At 45.0% G+C, this 18,307-nt stretch overlaps 1 protein-coding gene across 1 annotated transcript in view; it reads right to left on the bottom strand.

Moving 5' to 3' along the window:
- SHROOM4 (shroom family member 4) overlaps nt 1-17,094 on the bottom strand; it is a 214,926-nt gene extending 197,832 nt beyond the window's left edge. Inside the window, exon 1 of the mRNA XM_010350246.3 lies at nt 16,641-17,094. Within this exon, the coding sequence (XP_010348548.1) occupies nt 16,641-16,757 (117 nt within the window). The 5' untranslated portion in view covers nt 16,758-17,094. The remainder of the gene's footprint in view (nt 1-16,640) is intronic.
- Between the last annotated feature and the right edge of the window lie 1,213 nt (nt 17,095-18,307).

Below are 18,307 nucleotides of genomic sequence, written 5' to 3' on the forward strand. Positions count from 1 at the left end.
CTTCCATGAACATTTATCATCTACCCACAAAATAACCATTTAAACAAATAAATTGTGCTAGAAGAGAAGGAAGGAGGGAAGAGGGAGAGAGGAAGGCCACCCCTCACTTAAAAAAATTTATTGACAGAGAGGGGAGTAAGAAGGGTACGTTTGTAGAGGCCAAAAGGGTCAAGTCTGGTTTTTTGTTTATTGCTTACTCCCCTTCTAGTTTGGGAGGCAACTGGAGCATGGGAAAGAACAGGCACTCTAAAATCAGATAAACTGGAATTTGAATACCAGCTCTGCCAGTTACTCCAAGGAATTTTGGAAAGTTACTTAACCCTCTTAGCCTTAATTTCTGCATCTTAGAATAGGGACATTACCAAGTACCTCTTGTACATTGTATTCATCCTGGGAGTTTAATCTGTGTTTTTTAACAAGCTTCCCAAGAAAGTTGTGAAATGATTGATCCGTGAGACCCATCTTTGTCCAATGCTATGAAACACAGAGTACAGTCATAACAATAGTTAACAATGGTATTAAAAAGACAATATGAAACATAAAAAGGGGCTTCAGGGTTGAAGTAAAATTCTAAGGTATAGTGACAAGCATAGGATTTGGGGTCAGGTAGAGCTGGGTTCAAATCATAGCTCTACCACTTACTGGCTTGGTTACTTGGAGAACATTACTTTGCCCCTCTGAACTTCATTATTTTCATCTGTAAAATAGGAATACAACACTTAATTTACAGTAGAGATGAGAAGATTAGAGAGTATGCATTTTAAATTCCAAGAACATAAATATGCATTTAATTAATGGTAACTTTGACCATCACCAGCCTAGAGTTAGGGTTCACAAGCACATGAAAACAGCAATGCCAATTCTTTACTGTGCATTTCCATTCCCTTGACCCTCTGATCCAGCCCTGAAAACATAAAAGCACACCAGCTATCCCTTTGATTTTTCAAGCACCTATGAGGTCACCCAAAGAATTCCCTCCTGCCCTTTAAACCTTTAATTCATTCTCAAATGATTTACTGGCTGCCTGGCCTCCAAATGGCCATGCTAGCAGCCATGTCCTTCCTATCTGAGGCTCTGTCCCTTTGATAACAACAGTGCCTCTGATGGGGTTTACCATTCACACACTCTATGAGCCTGCTTCTAAGACAACATTTTCAATCTTGGAAGGACTTAATAGAAACAGCGGTAAGGAGGAAGCTAACATTCTGTTTCTCTCACCAATGCCTGCAAATGCTGGATCATGTCTCTAAGGCTTTCTCAGTTTGTTTGTACTCCTTTCATATTTATTATGTGATCATGATAAGGACAAACACTCCCTAGGGCACCTTTCAAGGCCTGTTCCTAAAGTCATTCCAGTGGGTGAACTCCCCAACTGTACCCTGGATGGGAACAAACTAAGAGAAGCCCCTATAGTGTGTCTTAAACTGTCACAGTACTACTACCGTGAATTTCAACCTGTTCCCTTTAGTGCCCTTACATAACCTAATTGACTGCCACAGAGACAGGAGGCCACCAATGATATTAGACCTCATTTGGAAGGAAGACAGAGTGAATTCCTTTTGACCCTTCTCAGCATTCTCAGCTTTGAGAAAAATAGGGAGAAAAACAATGTCATGGTCAAATACTAAGGACACTTAAGACACTGGGCATAAATACCAGACAGTGACTCACGTCCAAGGCCAGTCAGACAGAACACGTTAGAGCTTGCTTAAGAAAAAGTGAAAACACACACATACACATTCACACACACACACACACACACACACACACAGAGAGTGTGTTCACCCAAAGCTACTGCCTCTCAGCTAAAGCAGTGAAACACTTGAGTTAGGCAGAAGACACACACTACACCCACCTTAAACAGATAGCAACAAGTGGGATGGCTGTTGTTTTAGGAGTCTCACAGCAACACGTCCCAACAGCATGGGAAATGCTGCAATCATCAGCCAGCCAGCCTCTCCCACATGCAAACCTCGGAACACAGCTTCCACACAGGATGTGCAGCGCAGCGTGACATGCAACTGTTATAAACAAAACTTCAGGCCGCCTGGGACAAGCAGGTAGCCAACCTCATCTTCTACTGCTGCCATCCCCCTTCTCATCCTGGGTTGCCTCTGGGATCCTTCTCAACTTCTGCCCCACCAGTATTCCCTGTGTCTCTAGTTCACATGTGTGTGTCATTCAAGGCTCACCCCAGTGAGGTGGGGTGTCACACAAAGTTTGGGAAACTTGGCCAGTATATCCAGATCATCTAGGCATATTCTCTTCCTCATTTAGGCTTGGAAGTAGAAAGTGGAAAGATGACCAATTACTGAGTAAAAAATGTTTGCTTGACTCTTCTTACATATTGTCTAAACCAGCAAACCATGCTGGAGAGTCTACTCTGTGCTGATGATGGTAAAGGTATAGCAGATACAGCCATTGTCCTCTAGGAGATCCTGATCCAGCAAACCAAACACAAGACAGCCAAAGCACCCAACGATGGCTACTGGAAAACCAGAACTCTGGCATTCCAAAGAGGGAGTGATTGCTTCCACCAGGAGCAATCAGAGATGATGCCCTATTGGCTTAGAGGTAGGGCTTGAAGGTTAGGTCCTATGGAGAGGGCCAGCGAACTGAGAAGTCCTTCCAAGGATGCAGTGTGAAGTCTAGCCACTGGAAAGAACATCAGGATGAGAAAATTGGAGGCCAGAATTTCCCAAGTGGGTTTGGGAAACAGCGAAGAAACCATTCTGCCTGAAAACCTGGGACCTGGAAGGATTGCTAAGACTAGAGCCAGATGGAGGATGGTCTGTAATACCAGGCAAAAGTAGTTTGGGCTCTATTCTACATGCAGCAGGGAACCATTAAATAATTTTAAGGGAGGGAGGAGGGGATGATCAAAGGGAAAAAAAACATTGAGGAGGCCACTACAGTAGTGTAGTTGTTCCAGAATGAGGCTTCTTCCTGCCTGTGCCAGCTCTTGCAAGATCGTCCTTTAAAGCTGCCCTTTCCCATCTGAGCTCACTATCTCAGAGCTCATTACTATGCATCTCTTTTGAGTTGGGAGATATATCAATGATGTTTCTTTTTCTGAATGAGACTCCTAATGTACTGAAGTTGGGTCAAGGGCTTGTAAAAAAACAGAGGCTTCGTCTGAATCTCTCAGTTTAGATCAAAGTGAAGTATGATGTATCATTTCCATTGCTGCAACAGAATCAGTTGTCTCTGGGGTCACTGGTCTCCTCTAAGATGCCAACCTGGTGGGAAAGGGAGAAAAGATGGGGGAAGGGGAGGGAGAGAGGGAAGGAGGGAAGAGGAGAAGAGAGAGAGAGAGAGAGAGAGAGAGAGAGAGAGAGAACACATACAGCCAGCATGGAGCAAAACCTGATCGTCAAGTGCTTTTCTGGGGCCTGTTCCAGATCACTGTCACTTATAGGCTTAGACTAAAGTTCAGCCTTAAGTTAGGGCTCCAAGCTAGGGGGTGGGAGATGGAAAGACCCCACCTGGGTCTTAGCAGTGGGAATTAACTCTCCCTGATCCTTAATTATTTTGGCTTTTATTAGTGGTTAGATGGGGAGAGGGATGTAACCTGAACCCTAATGCAGCTGAGAAGGGCTAAGACCCAAAACCCCCTTTAAGCAGATACAGCATGTGCAAGGTCTGGGCAGGTTTCAGAACACTGCACATTTCTTCAGCTAAAGGCACGGGAAAAACACACGAATTACATCTTGAGCCCCTTACTTCCAGAGAAGGAGAGCATCACCCTCCCACCAGGGCTCACACAACAGAGAGAAGTTAGCAAGCAGGCACTTGTAAAAATCAGAGCACTTGGGCAATCTTTTACACAAAAATCTCCCCAGCAGCTACAGATTCAAATCAATTTCAAATATAAATTATAAGCTACTTCATCTTGTCAGAGAGAGGAGTTAGGTAAAGGAACCCATGTGGTCACTAACCTTTTAGCAAGAAGAAAGTTTAATCTACAAAAAGGTAGGAAAGGAGTTAATTTAGACCAAGTTCCATGGCATAAGAATCTTTACAACATTCCAATTTTAAGTTCTTCATCATGTAGAAAATCAGATGATGCTGCGCAAAGTGGCAATAGAAAGGCAATCCAAGAAGAATAAAGAGGGTGTCAGGAGGGCTGGACTGGTCCTAATATTGGCAAGTCTATCTGCACATAAAAGGAATCTTTCCTGGGATTTTCACGTAAGTATAAAGGACAGCAGTGCTAGGGTTTGGGGTCAAACAATCACGCCAATTTGCAAAAGTCTCTTAATAATAAAGCAATGTTTCCCAACCACATTTGCAACAAATGAATTTGTAAAGTAAATCTCTATTTCCCCTTTACTGTAGTATGGTGAAGACACCATTGTAGGCAATGAAATCATTCCTGCAAGTTTAACAATGCTTTTTAAAAAGTCAAATTTAAGAACCAATACTACTGTAGAACATTAACAATGATATTTATGGATTAATAATACTACACTATAGGGAGAGTATAAAACTGCTAACAAGAAGAATGCAACACAGGCTTGAAGCTAGTGGTTTGAGGTTTGCCTTACCAAGCGACCACATTTTGTTTTTCATATAGAGAAAACAGTCCTTAAACATCTTGGCAAGTTAACTGATGTTTTTTAACAGCCTCAAACCATTTTAACATTCCAGTCTGAAGTTTGGCCTTTTGGCAGCTTCTTCTATTTTTTTGTTTTGTTTTCATTCCTATTTGGACTTTCCTATCACTTCAAGTTCTGAGATATACAAAAAGAACTTCAGCCAGTAACACCTCACTTGACTAGGCATCCCACAGATTGGAAGAGATAGCCAGACAAAGTTATGGCCAGGAAAGCCCATTAAATAACAATGCAGGTCTGTTCTACTATCTTTGGGGCGTAAGATTGTCTGGCAATTAACTCATTGCCACAACAACCAGTAGATTAGTAAATTGTCTGTGTGGATCATTATGTTCCCCAAATAATGTTTTGTTGTTTTAACTGATCAGTGGCCTTAAATAAACATGTTCCCCAACTGCCTAGCGACTTCTTGATTGTCCTATAGACACCGCAGTCTCAGAAGATCCAAAACTGAACTAAACATGGTTGTCCTTCCCAATTCCCATCATCTCTCAGAGCCTTCTAGATTTTAAATATTAGATTCATCCCTGACTCCTACGTCTTCTTCATTTCTTCAGTGGTATGCGTTATCACTAACCTCTGGCAACTCACTAATGTATGACAATTCAGCAAATTGCCAAGATGGCTGATTCCTTCAAAATGCCCTTATCTATCTATTCTTCAGGTCTTTCCTCATGGAAGCAATTATGTGACTGGTACTGTGCTTGGTACCTTAATCTTCGAAGTTCAGATGAGATTGGGCACGTTCAGGGTGGTATGACCGTAGACTAGGTGCCTTATTCTTAATACACTGATTATCCAAACAACAAAATGGCTACCTACTTCCAACTTGTATCCATTCTATAGCCCAGTTTTCTGGGGTATCCAGAATATTGGGCTCAAATCCATTCACCTTTATATCCCATTATTCTGCAAGAATCAAGAAGATCTCCACTGGCTCACTTCTGTATCCACCCACACAAGCAATATGACATTGGGCAAGTTCCCTAATCTCTCTTTCTTCAATTTTCTCTTTGTAAAATGGAGTTAATAAATGAGCTAATATGTGTTAAGTTAGAAAACTAGTGCCCAGGATATGCACTACAAAGTATTTGTTTGAAAACAAAAATGACATCTATGGAGCTCTGTGCTGGTTTCACAGGCCATAGGAAGAACAGCTCAGCTCCTGGAACAGGCACTCAATAAAAATTTAGTGATTGAATTAATAAGTGGATAAATGAACAAACACCACATGCCCTGCACTTATGGTGTCAACACACTGCAGAGTGAACAAACTGGTCTCAGTCTTCTGTCTGTGTCTTTAGGACATGCAGTGCTTGTACTAACTGGAATCAAAGCCCTTCTTCCTCCCAGGCCTAACTGCCTAAATCCTATTATTCTCCCTCAATGCCTACCTCCAATTCTTCCTTTTTCTACAAAACACCCAGCCACATCAGCCCACAATGTAATCTCTTACCACTGAATAAATGTTACTCTTAGATCCTACCCCAAAGTTTCAGTACCTAAAGCTTTTTGTTTCCTGGGCCTGTAATAATGCAGCTCTTCAACAAAACTGTTACCTCTTCTGAGAATCCAGGGACCAGATCTTCTATGGTGGCTATCTTTTGTATTCTCTGGTTTAGGGTTAGGCACTTTACAAAGTGCTCAACAAATCTGTGTTGACTGGTTGGTTGGTTGATCAGTTGAATGATTGATTGATTGATAATTGAGAGCTCTTAGGACATTAGCCTTCGAAAGTGCTGGCTGTTCAGACAGTAGCCAGAAATCTTGTCTGGTCTTCCAATTTCTGGCAGTAGCAGACATTACACTAAAGGTGCCCTGACATTTCACACAACTCCCAATGATTAGGTAACTTCATACACTTGAATTTTCAGGTTCAAAATTTTCTTAAGAGAATTTCTGTTTAATAAGGGACACCTGTGGAATGTGCTTGCTTGCTTTCTTAAATCACATATACTGCTAAAAGTAATATGAAATAAATGATAAAATGAATATCTCTCCCTACTGGACAACAGTGCAGGTTATAGTACTTTCGTTTTGCAAATAGGGGAATTGAGATACAGAGAGGCAAATGACTTGCCAAGGGTCACACAAATAATGACTGGCAGAGTTAGAACTAAACTTAAGGTCTTCTGATTAATGATCCAGTCCCCTTACCCTGATTTGAGATTTAAAACAAAACAAAGACCTTCCTTTGACCCTGACCTCTGAGAAGCAGACACTCATAATATTATCAGTTTCTGCATTAAATTTCATTTCCCTCATTTCCCTCCCTCCCTCCCCCATCCCTCATTCTTATCTAGTTCTCTTTTATTTCTGTCTTTCACCTGTGCAAACACGTTATTGTAGAAAGAGCACGGAATCTGAAGTTGGACAGAAGTAAATTTGAATGTCAGCCCTCCCACTTACTATGTGACTTACTTAGTCTTTCACTTAACTTTTCCTGAGCCTCAGTTCTTCATCTGCACAATGGAGGCATTAATATCTGGCCTCAAAGAGTTACTGTAAAAGTAAATAAAAATACATGTAAAACACCTAGAAAACAGCAGTATTTGCTATACAGCAGGTCCACTACCTCTCTGATCTCACCGTATCTAAGCTTTGACCACCTTTGGGTTCAAGAAGTTGCTGAACTCGGTGAGGCACAACCACACAACTCAAGTATCCAGATCCCTGCCTGATCTACTTCGGCTTGTTGTCTTAATCCTTCCTGATTGCCAATTTAAGTTAATACAGTGCTCCAAACTCTGTCAAGTCCTCTAAAGAATGTGAGAGTCAAGCCTGGTACTTACTCCCTGAAGCTTCAGGATGTCATCACTCACACTCTCAGTCAGAGTAAGATGCCATCCAAAGCTGCCTACCTGTAGAAGTTTTCAGGGTGGCTTTTACTTACATGAAACACAAACAGAAAGAAGTGGAAAACAGCAAGACAGCCCAACAAAGACAAAGCTTTAGCCTGTCATCCTCTCATAAGTAAAGATGGGGCTACAGCCATGGGACTCTACCCACTTTCCAGAATAACTAGTCAAACCAGCTTTACTTCTAGCTCTACCTCATCTCACCTCCAGCCCCCTCCCCCAAAAGAAAAATCAGTTTCTTATGGACCGTGAAAGGCAGTATAGGAGAAGCATTGAAAACTTCCCTGCCAGAGGCTCAGGACGAAAGAGAGAAGACCATACAGCTAGGAAACTGTTGAGTGGCATTAGGTTGGGGGCCCAAAGACACCACAAAGGGTCTGTCCGTCACTAGGCTTAACCCTTGATCCTGTCAAATTAGTCCCACCTCCTGCATTCCTCACAGATGTAACATTAAAAGACTTCAGTGAAAGTTAACAGACCATGTCCTCTCTCAGAACATACCAGGAAACAGCCACTTCTGGAAAGATAGGAAGTAGGAGTGTGGAGAAAAGCAATGTACTCTGAGAGCTGCCTGCTGTCAGTCAGCCTTCACACTTCCACAGCCTAGACCAAGTAAGGATTCTGGGGTCCTTAGCAACCCTTCAGTAAAGCAAGAATTTGTCCCATGGAGGGTCTGAGAAGAAATAGGAGGGTGTGGAGAGCCAAAGTATCATGCCATGATTATTCAGCAAGTTAATAAGAGAATATAAGGAATATGAAAAAGATTGTGTCCATCACTGAAACAGGATAGAGAGAGATGCAGTGTGAGGAAATTTCCCTCTGATTCTGTTACGATTTGCTGAGTGTTTTCAAACTTATCAACCTCCACTCTGTGAGTTTCCCTCCTCCCTCTCCCCACCATTGGAAGCATGGCCGAGCCAAGAGGGACAAAGCTGGTACAGCAGACTAGAAGGGCTCACTGTGACCAAAAAAGAAAAAAAAAATGGGTTTTGGACAGAGGGCAGGACAGTCAATGAATGAACAAAGAGGCAATGGCACTTGAATGACACAGTCCAAAATGTAGGCCTCAAGCAACTGGTGCTCTTGGGTGGAGGATGGGAACCAAAGACTTGACATGAAAGAAGGACAGCCTAGATGCATGGAAAATGTGTCTCTGTCGCTACTAGGCAGTTCTTGTTCTGTGATGTGGTATATTCATAGATTCACAGTGAAAGAAGAGGAAGGGGAGGTGAAGTCAAGGGAAAGAGGGTAGAGCTCAATTTGAGAGATCAAGTCATCTTGACATTTGCAACTTCAATGCCCAGCCAGGATGGCTACCTGACCAAGTAAACATGCCACTGTGATGTAAGGAAGAACGGATCATCAGTTGCAATACTAATGCATAAGACAATTTTTCCACTTGGCCTATTTACACTGGATGGGGCAGAGGGGTATAAGAAGACTAACCTCTACCCCTTCCCAGTCCTTGGAACATAATCTTTAGCCAAAAAAAATGGTGTCTCAACTTATTCATTAATGACTTTATTGAATTCTGTGTGAAGGGAGTATTTCAGGAAGCACCAGGAGACAAAATTTTGGCTTCATAGAAGCTGAGTGAAAGTGATCTTGATACTGACATAACCAATATAAAAAGGTTACTTGCTGATTACAAGTAACTCTCAGGGAAACCTGGAATTCAGTTTTGGAGAGAAATGTAACCAAGCACACACATCTGGTCCCAGCATCAAAGGTATGAACACCTTAGGCACTAATGGTAGTGGAATCCCACACTCCCCTAGAACTGTGTAACAGAGCAACCTAGAGCACTTTTTGCTCCTAATTTATGAATGCATTGTTTCTCAAGAATACCTTCTATAAATAAGTGGCTTGGAGCTTTGAATTCTGTTTCCTGCAGACAGAACATTATAAATGATGATTAGGTCATATAATTTAATCAGTGATACACTATGGATTAAATAGGCTTCTCCAGAACTCTTCTGAATGTAACCATTATAAATACCACTGTGTCAGTGAAGACATGCTTCCTAGACTTCAACACTCTCTTCCTTAGACCCCTTACCCTTCATTATTAATAAAGATTAAGCCCCACTCCAATCCACTCCATGATCAAGGCTTTAGTAGTAAGGAAAGGTATTTTCCCAGCTCAGATGACAACTGGTAAATGTGGGGACATGGGGAGAATGAGGCTGTGAATGTAAGAAATCCAGCAGGAGTCACTCTTGTGTGTATTTTAGGCACAGACAGAAGAACCCAGAGCTGAAGGATGGCAGCAACAGCAGGAACTTTTGCAATCAGTGGCAGTGGCAGTATGCAAGGAAATAGATATCTGGCAGTGGACAGGGACAGAGACTGCTGTCTCTATATTCCTTTGTAGGGGCTCTGTAACTTGAGGAGTGTTTGTATAGCACATACGGTTAGCATCTTCAATCTTGGAGACAACTATTCTTTCCAGAAGGGGGGAAAAATTAAGTTCAGAGAGGTGAAAAGGAAATAAAAAAGATCTTGAATTCTGACTTTAACACTATTCATTAAATGCCATATCCTTCTTCTATTATACAAATTCCTTCTCTGTAACTTAATTACCTCTTTGTTTAAACACATATGCTCCTTGAAGCCAGGGCTTATGTCTTCTCTCTTATATCTCCTACAACGCCTTTACCAAGACTGGCCAGGGCTAGGGGCAGGAGAAATTCTAAATAAATAATAGGAGATGAAATGTGTCCACCTCAAATCTATTATGTGGCTGTCCCAGATGCCTCCATAGAGACTTTAGGCACGTATGACTTAACAGCAGCACAGCTACTTCCACTAAAAGATTTTGACACAGGGCCTTGGTATGACATGGCCACCAGAAAGTGCCAAAGTGATCTTCAGCTATATATATATATATATATATACACACACACATATATATATATATATATACATATATATATACACATATATATACACACATATATATACACATATATATACACACATATATACATATATATATACATATATATATTTTTTTTTTTTTTGAAGAATGTTCATACTCAACTGTGGCCAGATTCTCCTCAGTTACTATATTCAGCTGTGGGATCCATAATGTAAGAGGAACATGGACAAGCTAAAGTACATCAAGAGTGGGAGGAGGAAAGAGGAGGAGAGGCTGGAAGCTACATCCCATAAGGAACAGTTGAAAGAGCTAGGGCTCTGCTAGAAAAGTGAAACAAGATAATATAATACTTGTCTTCAGATATCCCAAGGGCTCTCCCAAGACAGAGAAAGCACTCTTGTTCTGTGTGGTGCTGTCCAGAGGATATAGCTAGGACCCATGGATGACAGGCAAAAGGAAAATGATTGCAGCTTAACAAAGGAAAAGCTGTCCACAGTCGAAACTTTCCAACAACGGAATGGATAGACTTAGAAGGGAATGAGCTCCCCTGTGACTACTGTAGAACAAACTCAGGGACACTGCACAGGAGGAGTCATGAAATGGTTAAGATTAGACTAGGTAACTTCTAAAAGGCTCTCCTCACTCTGAGACTCGGATTATTGGTCTCTACCAAGAACAGAATTAATTTAGGAGCCCCGAGTTAAGTCTGCCACTTGGTGCTTGAGGGCTAGAGGGGCAGGCAGTGAGAGCAGCCCTTCCCATAATCCCTGCTGTTCTTCATTAACCTTTCTCAGATGGGTCAGCATCTTTTTTCCCCTACTTCTAAAGAAGCCTAACTATAAAAGCCATGATGTTCCCTCTAGATCAGGCGTCCCCAAACTTTTTACACAGGGGGCCAGTTCACTGTCCCTCAGACCGTTGGAGGGCCGCCACATACTGTGCTCCTCTCACTGACCACCAATGAAAGAGGTGCCCCTTCCTGAAGTGCGGCGGGGGGCCGGATAAATGGCCTCAGGGGGCCACATGCGGCCCGCGGGCAGTAGTTTGGGGACGCCTGCTTTAGATAATCATCCATAACCTCTAATCTCAAGTCTGAGTCTCTCTTTTTTCTTTAAAGAAATTCCTGAGGAGGAGATTGGGGAAGGCAAGGGAGGGGGAAATCATTTTAATTTTTTTAAGGAACAATATTCAAGTGTCTTCCAGCTGGAGTTGAATTATTTTCTTCATGTGAGGTTTTGGAGAGGAAAATCCTCTAAGAGGCTTGGCCTTTTTTAACTTAGGCAAGTATACATGTGGCTCTCAATGGGGCACCAGGTGTATTATGAAAATGCAGCAGGGCCAAAAGTAGTATGGACTCAAAGCTCAGCCAAGGGTTACCAGCCATACCACCTACGCTTCTCGCTCTACCTCCCTCCAACCTTCTTCATATTTCTCTTATGGATTTCTAATCCATGCCTCAAAATGCCCTCTGCTTTCTGGGACAGGGCAGCAGCTGAAAAACTGAGGTAGCGGACATCTTTGGTGATTCTAGAGGCAGAAATGAGGAGGGGATTCATGTAGGTAATCAGGCTGGACTAAGCTCCTAAGACGCACACCTGATGAAGGTCCCTTTGTGAGTGCCAGGCACTGGTCTGTAACACAGCTCAAAAGATTTCACAGGAGCTCTCATTGTTCATATAATACTACCTCTGCACCCAATAAGAATTCAAAATCACAGCCAAATTTACTTCCAGCCACAAGACATCCTCGGTCTGACTTTACCCAGATCCTCTTGAGGTGTCAACTGCCTCTCTGTGTGCTTCTAGAAATAAGGTCAGACTAGGAATGGAATACAGACTAAAACAACTTAATGAGCATGCCCTGCCACCGTCCTAGGCTAAGGATGGCAAACAGCATTAGAGTTTGCCCAATTCATTTTTATATCATCTGTGATAATAGAGATAGGGCAGGTATGCCTATCCCCCATTCTGCAAATAGAGACTTGGGTCTAGAGAGGCTAAAATTATACAGAAATATCAGAGCACATCAAGTGGAGGGGGGTAAAGTTTCTTTCTCCTCCAAGCTACTCCTCTACCCCACCCTGTTTTGTTCCGGTGCAGTAACCAGTCACACTTGCTTCACTATGCCTGATAGAAACATCTACCAAAAATGAGCCAGGAAAAGGGAAACTATGTCGCATGAGGCTACATATCATCAGACACATCTGATTACAAGAGAATCCCCATTCCATCTAGACAGTACTCCTGGATCAGTGAGGTAGTATAACAGGTTAACCAAAGGAGTCAATAATGCCAATGTCAGGGGCCCTATTCCTTTGTGGGTCATGTTTTTTTTTTTTTTTTTTACTTGTTACGAAGATCTCACTTGAAACATGACAATATAGGGAAACATCATAAACTATCCCTTTTTATTTAAGATAATCAATAGTATTTTTTTATTTAGAGATGGGGGTCACACTATGTTGCCCAATAATGGTGCACTCCAGCCTTGAATTCCTGGGTTCTAGGGATTCCTCCTACCTAAGCCTCCTGAGTAGCTGGGACTACAGGTGCAAGACACCACATCCAGCAATAGTATTAAAAAATTTTCTCTTTCTTTGCCACTTGATTGTCAAGGGGAGACTATACAAGTGTCCATAAATCAGGCAGTTGAATTCCCCCGTGTTCAGGGAAATCATAGGAACCAGCAGGAATTGATGATTTCCCCAACTTGATCATTTCCTGGTCCAAAGGGTCTCCCATGACAACTATGAGCTAGACTTTCAGACTGCATGTCCTCTTCTCCCACTAATCACTATTTTTTCAAATTCCCCCACTCCCCAGAAATCTCCACTCGTACTACAAGATATCTGTGAGCACGTATGCCACACCATCCCTGACGCAAACTGCTTCTGTTTTTTTTTCCGCAAAGCAGATTCTCTGCCATTTTCCACAAAGGTTCCTGCACCTTACCTCTGGCTCTCCCTGACCTGAGATCGTCGTAAGTGATCTGGAGTCAGTGAAAAAGTCCTCATCTACTCCCTGAGTCCGGACTCCATCAGAGTGTACCTACAACCCAGTGCTCACCTAGTGTGGAATTACAGGCTGTCATGGAAAGGGACACTGCAGTAGGAGGTGAATAAGACTAGATACATCTCTGAAAGTTATTGCCCTGTGCTCCTTCACAGACCACAGTGCTAGCAGAAGAATGGGAAACTCTCTTAGTGGAAAATACAATGGATTGCCATTGACTCTCCATATGATAGTCATAGGCAAGCCAGTGTATACATCAGTTTCATTTTTTCCATCAGTTTCTCCACAATCTTTCCTGACTGCCTCACAGTGTGGCTGCAAGATAGTCATGAAATAAAGGATGAGGAAGCACATTGTAAACAGTAACACTGTTTTCCTCACTCTGCAGCAACACTTCTGAGAAGAGGGCCAGCTAGCATAAGAGACTGACTATTTGACCATGCATGGTGGCTCACGCCTGTAATCCCAGCACTTTGGGAGGCCGAGGCAGGCAGATTGCTTGAATTTAGGAGTTGAGACCAGCCTGGGCAACATGGTGAAACCCCATCTCTACCAAAAATACAAAAAATTAGCCAGGTGTGGTGGCGTGTGCCTGTAGTACCAGCTACTCAGGAGGCTGAGGTGGGTGGATGGTTTGAGCCTGGGAGGTGCAGGTTTCAGTGAGCCAAGCTGGCACCACTGTACTCCAGCCTGAGCGACAGAGTGAGACCCCATCTCAAAAAAAACAAAAAATTTGGCTACTAGATGGTCATGGTATCATTAAAGACCACCCACTTGAATGTCATTTTAGACACAGGGATGCCTAGACCCAGGCAGGGCAAGTGATATGCCCAGGATCCCAGAACTAGAGAGTGGCAGCGCCGGGATTAGAACCCAACCCAAGTTTTTAATCTGCCAACCCAATTATCTTTCCTTCCACCCAAACCAATCAGTGTGTACAGGCTAACAAGGCTGTTTTCAAGAAGAAAGGTGTATTGTTCTGAATCATAAAAGGAAATAAAATTAAGGTAGAAAAATGAAGAGGGAATTAACGAAATGTGCCAAAATAGTGTCTTGTCAAGGAAAACACAGTACAGGCAACCTTTGTGCTTAAAAAAATACTATGGTCCCTTTATATACTGTTAAGGCCAACCCAGTTATAACTGACTTTTACTGTAAAGGACTAGACTATTTGGGAGGAATGGGAGAAATAATTTTACCCCCTGCATATCTAAATGCATGTCATAATGAGCCTTCATATAATAGGGGTCAACTGTACATTCAGTGGAAAGGGAATCATTAAAAGGCACCCTGCCTCTCAACACATGAAGCACTTCCTCTACAGCTTGGCCAAGGAAACCCTCATCTACCCTCAAATAGTCTCCCAGCCAGACCACAAATTGCTGGCTGCCCCATACTTAGTAACACCCCCCTGCCATGCTCTCACTGGCTCACACTGGCTCACAAAATGATCCGGGACCACAGCAGTGAGCACTCTCTGGGGTGCTGCTCAAGATGGGTCAGCTCTGGGTAGAGCTGAAAAATGACCCCTCCAAGGCAGGTTGTCTAGGCAGACTGTGGAAATTCTGTGGGCGGTGTGAGGAGAAAAAGAAAGGGAGGAACTGCCAGAGGGCTGCATATCCCATTGTGACCTTGGTGAAAAGAGGTGGGGCGAGATGGAGCTTGATTAGAAGAAATTCCTGAAGGCCAGGATTCCCCTCACAAAAGGAGTTGAGTGTTTTTGTTACCAAAAAAAAAAAAAAAAAAAAAAAAAAACAACCATATGACTTTATCCAGAGAACCCTGGAAGGGGACAGCCTCAGGAGGGGTTGTAACGGTAGATGACAAAGGCATCTCAGGCTAGTTAAAATACATGACAAGTATGGGAGAAAGGGTGCTGGATGAAGATCTGGGCTAGTTTGGGGAGGCCAGCCCCCCAAATGTTGCCTCAGCATACCTCAGACTACTCAATCTGATTGGTACACCCCATGGCAACCCTCCAGGGTTGCTAAGAGTGTGGACCCCAAGGCCTGAAGGATCCTCTACACTGCAAGTCAACCAGCAACTCCAATGCAAGGCGAATGCCGCACACGTTTTTGTGGGTGTGTGTTGCGGGGGGACATTTACTGAACCCTCTGCTGAGATGTGACCAAAGTTGAAACCCCCCCAAACATTTGTTCCCTGCTGAAAAGACACATCGTTCTATCTCCAGCCTGAAACCACATCTACAACTTCGACTGCCATTTAAGCGGGTTGGAAGGGGGAGGGCTTTTCGGATTTGAGGATTTAAGAGAAACAACAACAAAAAAATGGAATAAAGTTCGTGAAGTCCGTTCACTTGGCAGTCTGGCACCTCAAGGTGAGTCGTCCCACAAGTCACTCTTCCTGGTAACAGCTCCAGCCGCCCCTACCCCTCACCCTCACCCCTACAGGGGAGGCTCGCTTTGGCGGTTCTGGGGCACTCAGGAGAGCGCCTCTCTCCTATCCTCAGCTGCAACTTGGCTTCCAGCAGATCACAGCCTCCTAAAACAAACAAACCCTGGCGGCGTCGGCGGCGGCGGCGGCGGCGGCGGCGGCAGCGGCGGCGGCGGCAGCTCCAGCACAGCTGCGCTCCATGGCGCAAAAGTTTCCTCCACACTTCTCAACGTGCAGGAAATCTCGCCGGCGCTGGGGCCGGACTCTGAAGGGAGGGAGAGGCCAAGCCGAACCGGCGGCAACAACTCCCTGAGAGCTGAATGGATGTGTGCGCGTCCGGCCGTGGGAAGTGAGGCTGGCAAAAGGCACCAATGCCTCATCTCCGTTCCCACACCGGCCCCTAGCCCTGCAACCTGCCTGAGAGGGACGGCCCGCCGGTTGATGGAGGGCCAACGTTGCCAAAAGGACTGCCAAGCCGCGATGACTGTCCCTTCAGTCCCTCACTGTCCCGTAGGGACGCAGGGGCCTCCAAGGAGAAATCCTCAACGGCCGCCACTTCCTCCAGCCCAAACTGAGGGGAGTAACCGCCCCGACATGGGGGAGCAAGGGCCGCCCGCCCCCAGCGCCCTGGTGAGTATGTCTGCGCGCAAGGCTCTAGCCAGGGGCCAGTCGTGGTCCCAGCTCGTGTTCCAGCCACCCTTAGGGGATGTCTGCGCCTGGACTGGTGGCAGGACCCCTCCGTGCCGCTCAGAGGGGCTTTCGCCCCCAGCCCTAACTAAGTTTCAAAGTTGGCCTGAGGGCCCCGTCCAGCAGCAGCCTTCTCACTCTCTGGTCCATTCAAAGTTGGGCGCCGTTAGGACTTCGAGCCGCCAGTTCTTACCTTAGACACTGTGAGCGGCTCGCAGTGTTCCAGACCCCCCTTAAGGGTGAAGCCCCAGGGTGCCCCCCCTTGCAGCTGCACAGGGACGTACTGGAAGGACCCAGGCCGGTTCTCCATCCTCGGCTGGGCTCAGGCACGGCCTGGCTCCTTTTCTGAGGGGGGCTACGTTGCCTCCGCCCCCAGCAGCTCCGCCACCATCGCCCTCCAGCTCTACGCCTCCCCGCACCGCTCCGCTCCGCCTACTCTCCCGGCTGGAGACGCTCCGGCAGCGAGCGAGCGCAAGGAGGAAATGACACGGAGCTGGAGAAAGGGGGAGGGGGGGAATGGAGAAGGGAAAAAAGAAAAGAAAAGAAAGAAGGAGAGGCGGAGGGATAGCGCGTAACGGACAAGAAAACGGAGCAATGGGGAGGGGCAGTCACTGGGACCTCGCCTATAGGATCGCTGGGGAGTGGGAGCAAGGCGAGGCCTCACATCAATTGTTACATTGTTTCATTCAAGCTGGGCCCCTCTTTGGTCCTCCTCTTTACTGCCGGGTTCTCCGCCCCTTCAGCCAGCCCAGGCTAGGGGAGGTGAAAGTCGTTAGTGTGGACGGCCCGCGTGGCTGAGTGGGCTGAAACGCTGGCTTCCTGATTAGCGTGTTCATGTTTCTCTGCGTTTGTCTCATGTTTGACTGCGTTTTTCTTCTGAAGGTCCCGAGAACTGAGACCTGGGAGGGTTAAAAGGCTTCTAATTTGTGGAACTTGCCTAGAGGGGTGGAAAGCAAAGCAAGAAGGCCAGGGAACACAGTGAGGCTGTGTGTGTAGGCTGCTCTGTGTGTACGCGCTAGGTGTGTGGGGTCATTATGAAACATTGCCCCCGAGCATAGTTTAAATAAAGGAGCACTTTGAGGATGCCCCCTGCTCGGGCTCCCCCGCACCCGGGCTCAGTGTTGGCGTCTATGGGTAGCACTGTGCTTGTGTATGTTCCAGTCATCTGGAGTTCCTGGCACGGCCTTGCACTTGCCCCACTGAGATGAGCAAGCCAGCAATCAGCAAACTTTATGACTAGCAGGATTGTCTCTAAACAAACCTACAGGAAAGAGCATTCATTGATAAGCTGGCCAATTAATAATATTGTGCCTTTGGGAATAATCAGCTTTTAGACTGGGTCCAGAACTTCTCTGCTCATCTGTTCAGGCTTGACCTTGTAGTTTCTGAGCTAGGCTTTTGTAACAGACCAAACAGCCACGATAATAGTCCCGAAAAGCGAATTTGTTACTGAACCTTGTGCCGATTTCTCTGCCTTCACTTGGACAGGTTATCTTCTCTCTTTGAGGTGTTTTCTCTGGAGCCACATGCGGGCAGTGAATTTTTAAAGGGCCTCGTACTACCAGGGAAAGTGTTGACAACTCAGTAGTGACTCAACAGGATGTTCCGACTCTGTCTCGCCTGTTCAGTCTCTTCTCCTGTTCCTGTGCAGCTTCTTCACGGCCAACAAACACACTGCGGCCCCTTCCTTCACAGCCAGCTTTCTGCGGTCAAGGTTTCCACTCTCTACGTCTATTTCCTCACCTGTCACTGCCTCTTCAACACACTGCAGCCTGCGGTGTGCTGCAGCAGGCCACTGAAATGTCTCCCACAGTCACCCTCTCCATCAAATCCTTTTTTCTCAGACCCCTGGACTGTCTG

This window comes from Saimiri boliviensis, chromosome X, assembly GCF_048565385.1.
Source record: "Saimiri boliviensis isolate mSaiBol1 chromosome X, mSaiBol1.pri, whole genome shotgun sequence".
Lineage (NCBI taxonomy): Eukaryota > Metazoa > Chordata > Mammalia > Primates > Cebidae > Saimiri > Saimiri boliviensis.